General features: G+C 45.3%; 1 protein-coding gene across 1 annotated transcript; it reads right to left on the reverse strand.

Annotated features, from left to right (window-relative positions):
• Positions 1 to 2,656: 2,656 nt before the first annotated feature.
• LOC144752006 (olfactory receptor 5V1-like) lies at positions 2,657 to 3,589 on the reverse strand. The gene has a single exon (XM_078639966.1). The coding sequence runs from the start codon at positions 3,587 to 3,589 to the stop codon at positions 2,657 to 2,659; it is 933 nt and encodes a 310-aa protein (XP_078496092.1).
• Between the last annotated feature and the right edge of the window lie 764 nt (positions 3,590 to 4,353).

Raw genomic sequence — 4,353 nt, forward strand, 5'->3', positions numbered from 1 at the left:
GAAGAGTGTGGCCTAAGTGGAGACAGCACCATGGTCTGGAGGGGGGGGCAGTGAGGGAGGGAACTGGAGGGAAGGAGAGGAGTGCAACATAAGATGTGATGGACAAGGACCTGTGTTCAATGTGACTACAAGCTACGAGGTACCGCGGGACTGTGGGAACAGGTTGTGAACTAGTTTTGTTAAAGATTGTGGTTGCGGGGGGGGGATGGGATGGAGTGGGAAGGGTTGTGCATAAATGTGTCGATGTAAGCGGGGAACGACCCTCGACAGCAACCCAAGGTGTGATGAGTGGCACGGCAGAGGAGTGTCGCACTTGCGGCAGTTCAGTTGAACAGTTGAGGGGGGAGGGGGAGTTGAGGGTTAAAAAGGGACTAAGTTCAATCTAAAAAAGCATATATTCAATATGATCTGGATTGTTATTAACGGCCACGCTGGTTTGCCTCCAGCACGCACCTTACGAACGCCGCCCAACCTCCGGGGTGTGGGCTGATTGGCTGTGTGACATTGTGTTTTGTCTACGTTTTGACTCTCCCGCATCTGGGACAAATGAGACTTGCATACCATGCTGGCCTTTTTCTTTCTCTGCAATAAAAAATAATAAAAAAAAAAAAAACTATAGACAAAAAGATGGATGTGCTTACTTTGTGCCTAGACAAGGTTAAAAAATGGGTAGACACTCATGAAGTGCGCCTGGATACCCTGGAAAACAGAATCTTAGACAACCAAAACTTCCAAGCTGAATCTAGGGTACAACTACTTAATATGGAGAAGGTACTGGCGGTAATTAAAGCAAAGAACAAGGACTTAGCAGTGCACTCAAGGCGTAACAACCTCAGAATTATTGGTCTGCCAGAGTCTAACTCCATCATGAAAATGGAACCATACATAGAACTACTGCGCAAACTGTTTGGGCCGTCGCTTTCCACCAAGAAGTCACCTCCTCGCACCTCACAACCCTTAATTGTACATGCCTGCCTCCCCACCATGAATAAACAATGGACGGTTCTCACATGCCTCAGCTGAGTCCATCCGCAGGTATTCTACAGGAGGATGAAGAGGAGAGGAACAGGAAATCAATCCCAAGAAAGTTGCACTAGTCTAATAATCCTTTACATATAGCTCATCAGGGTTTGTTTGGTGTGATCTGCCCCACGCGGGGAAGTCTGGACGTCCTTTGTGTGGTTTTTCACGAAAATACTGGCCACTTTGGGATTGCTAAAGATCTGAATCTTGCCTTTCACAGTAAATCTAAGGTGTGCAGGATATAGCATTGCATATTGAATTTGGAGTTTTTGTAGTCTTCTTCCGATACTGAAAAGCGCGTAAGTGTGAAGTGAAGTCAAGGAACCGTAAGCTAGATGAACTGTTATAGTTCAGGTCTTGGCGCTCTTGGGCCATCTTTCTAGCCCAACCGCAGTAGCCATAGTAGTGATTGTTGGACAGCCATGCTATCACTCATGTAGCGGAGCACCAGGCACCAGTCACGAGCAATGGATATCTGTGCTTATTTCATAATGAAAAGAGGGCGATCTGTTCTCTACCAAAGAGGTAGCTGAGTAGTTTCCACGTCAGTTTCCGAATTCTGGATATCTGTAGATTCATATACTCTGGTAATACTCAGGTTATTGCATCTGGGACACGCCTCCAGATCCTTACAGTTGGCTCTCAGCATTTCAGTCTTTATGCCTTTTTCAACGAAATTATAGAGAGCAATCAGCAGGACATACTGAGTCCCCATGGGCTTGTAATGGGGATGAAAATTATATGAGCCCTTTCCCAGGCTTCCAAAAGCATTGTGTCACACTTTGCTGCAGATTGTGGCAGAATCCTTTTATTAAAGAGCTAAGGACATCCAGTGTAGGTAGTTACAATATGGGGGCTTGATTGGTACTCTCAGTGACAGAATGCACAGTAGCGTGTCCATGGCTTGTGGGAGCTTACCAGGTCTCCGAGTCCACTGTTGTGTGGCGAGCTACAGACCACCATTTGTCATCTAGACACCTTCATGCAGAACTAATCTTTCTAACTGTGCCCCTCCCTGAATCCCTGATGTTCAGTAGGAAATTTAAAGGATTCATAGGGAGAGGCTGCTCAGAACAAAAGCTCTCCAAATGACACAACGAATCCTGCTTCATGTAGCTTTGGGTCCTAAAGGGCACATGATCAGCCGGATGCTATGCCATTGGCATTGTGTAATCCAGTCTCATTTAAATCACACATTCTGATGGAAATCAAAGATGACTTCTGCAATATCTAGATAATATAATATGAAAAGAAGAATTGGTAAGGGGGGCCCTATAATACTCAATATGTGTTGTTCTTAGATGAGATTCCTTATGAAACTCATTAGGGGTTCATTCTTGAGAGGAGAGTACACTTACCAAAAGTTTACCAAACTCCAAAACCCACCCTTGACATGTAGTTTGGCAATTGCTAATCTTGGACAGTGGCCAGCCAGCAATCTGAAGAGTGACTCATGTCCCAAAATGTTATGAATTGTAATTTTACTGAGTCTCGATTACTAGAGAATAATATCCTTCAATTAATGTCCAATGTAACATTCTCTGATCTCCCAATTTTATATTTGTAACTTCAGTGAATGAAAGTAGAGAGCTTGTCTGAGGACCAATGTCCGTTAAGAGACAGAAATACAATCTCAAAGGTTTCCTGATAAATGAGTAGTCACTCTCCTGAGAGCCTCTAACACATCCTTGTTCCTCAGGGAGTAAATGATTGGATTCAGCAAAGGCGTAATAATACAGAAGAGGACTGAGGCCAGCGTGTCCACGTGGGCTGAGTACCCACCCGCCGGGCGGTTGTAATTGAATATTATGGTTGCGTAGTACAGAGAGACCACTGTCAGGTGGGACCCGCAGGTGGAGAAGGCCTTGGACCTCCCTTCTACTGAGTGGATCTTCAGTACAGAGGAGATGATTCTGACATACGAGAGGATGATGAAGAGGAAGGGGCCGAATCCCACAAACACGGTCACCACGTGCAGCACCGTTTCGTTGAGGCTGGTGTCCTTGCAGGACACCTTGAGGAGCTGAGGCACATCACAGAAGAAATGTTGGATTTTGTTGGGACCACAATAAGGTAAACAGAAGGTCAGGATGGTGTGAAGCATCGAATTGAGGATTCCAATCACCCATGGGCTGACCGCCAGCTGGACGCATGTCCTTCTAGCCATGATGGTGGGATAATGTAAAGGAATACAGATAGCAACATACCGGTCATACGCCATTACCGCCAGAAGGATGCACTCTCCACCAGCGCAGGAGATCAGGAAGAAGAGCTGGGCCATGCAGGCCTGGAAGGAAATCGATTTTCTCTCCATAAGAAGGTTGTGTAGAATTTGTGGGGTGGTGGAAGACGAGTAGCAGAGATCTAAAGTAGACAGGTTACTGAGGAAGAAGTACATGGGAGTGTGCAGGTGAGAATCCACCCAGATAAGGGTAAATATCATACTGTTCCCTAGAACTGTGATGACATATATGACTAAGAAGAGCAGAAAGAGCAGGCTCTCGTATCCAGCGAGGTGGGAGAATCCCATGAACAGGAACTCTTGGACGGATGTTAAATTCTGCATTCTTGAGGGCAAACCTAAAAGAAGAAAGACGCTTTCAGGAAGGGATCTACATAGAAGGTAGGGTAATTTTAAAGGTTTCAGTTGAGTCCATACCACACACATATCATTAAAGTATAGAAAAAGGTTTTGCATGCAAGAATTTCAAATATTTTTATTAAAAATAAATTATTTAACACCTACAACTTTAAATCAAGCAACATAAAATGGTGGCCCATGGCAGCCTGGGTGAGATCATGTGATCTCCTTTGCTGCACTAAAGTAGTCCATCCATAAGACCAGGTACACTATGCTCCCTAAGACCAGGTACACTGTGCTCCCGAAGACCATGTACACTGTGCTCCCGAAGACCAGGTACACTGTGCTCCCGAAGACCAGGTACACTGTGCTCCCGAAGACCAGGTACACTATGCTCCCTGAGACCAGGTACACTATGCTCCCTAAGACCAGGTACACTATGCTCCCTGAGACCAGGTACACTGTGCTCCCGAAGACCAGGTACACTATGCTCCCTATCGCTGCAGGCAGGGAAGGCCGGGCCCAGTCCAGAAGTGACTTTTGAAATATTAAAAGAGCACACCCAGACAGCTTAAAGGGCTCTTTGCAGATGAGCAAATCACAGAAACACTGGTTCCTTAACTGACAAGAAGGAAATAAATAGTTACAAATATTCTAAGACAGAAGTAGAAATGAAAACAAGTAGTAAGTATCCAGCAATTAGTGGGCGCTCTATTGTCAGCATGAAATTCTACAGATTTACACTCTGT

This window comes from Lissotriton helveticus, chromosome 4_2, assembly GCF_964261635.1.
Source record: "Lissotriton helveticus chromosome 4_2, aLisHel1.1, whole genome shotgun sequence".
In the NCBI taxonomy this organism is placed as follows: Eukaryota; Metazoa; Chordata; class Amphibia; order Caudata; family Salamandridae; genus Lissotriton; species Lissotriton helveticus.

Coding starts and splice junctions, on each gene's coding strand:
- LOC144752006 (XM_078639966.1), bottom strand. CDS start 3,589: ATGCAGAATTTAACATCCGTCCAAGAGTTCCTGTTCATGGGATTCTCC.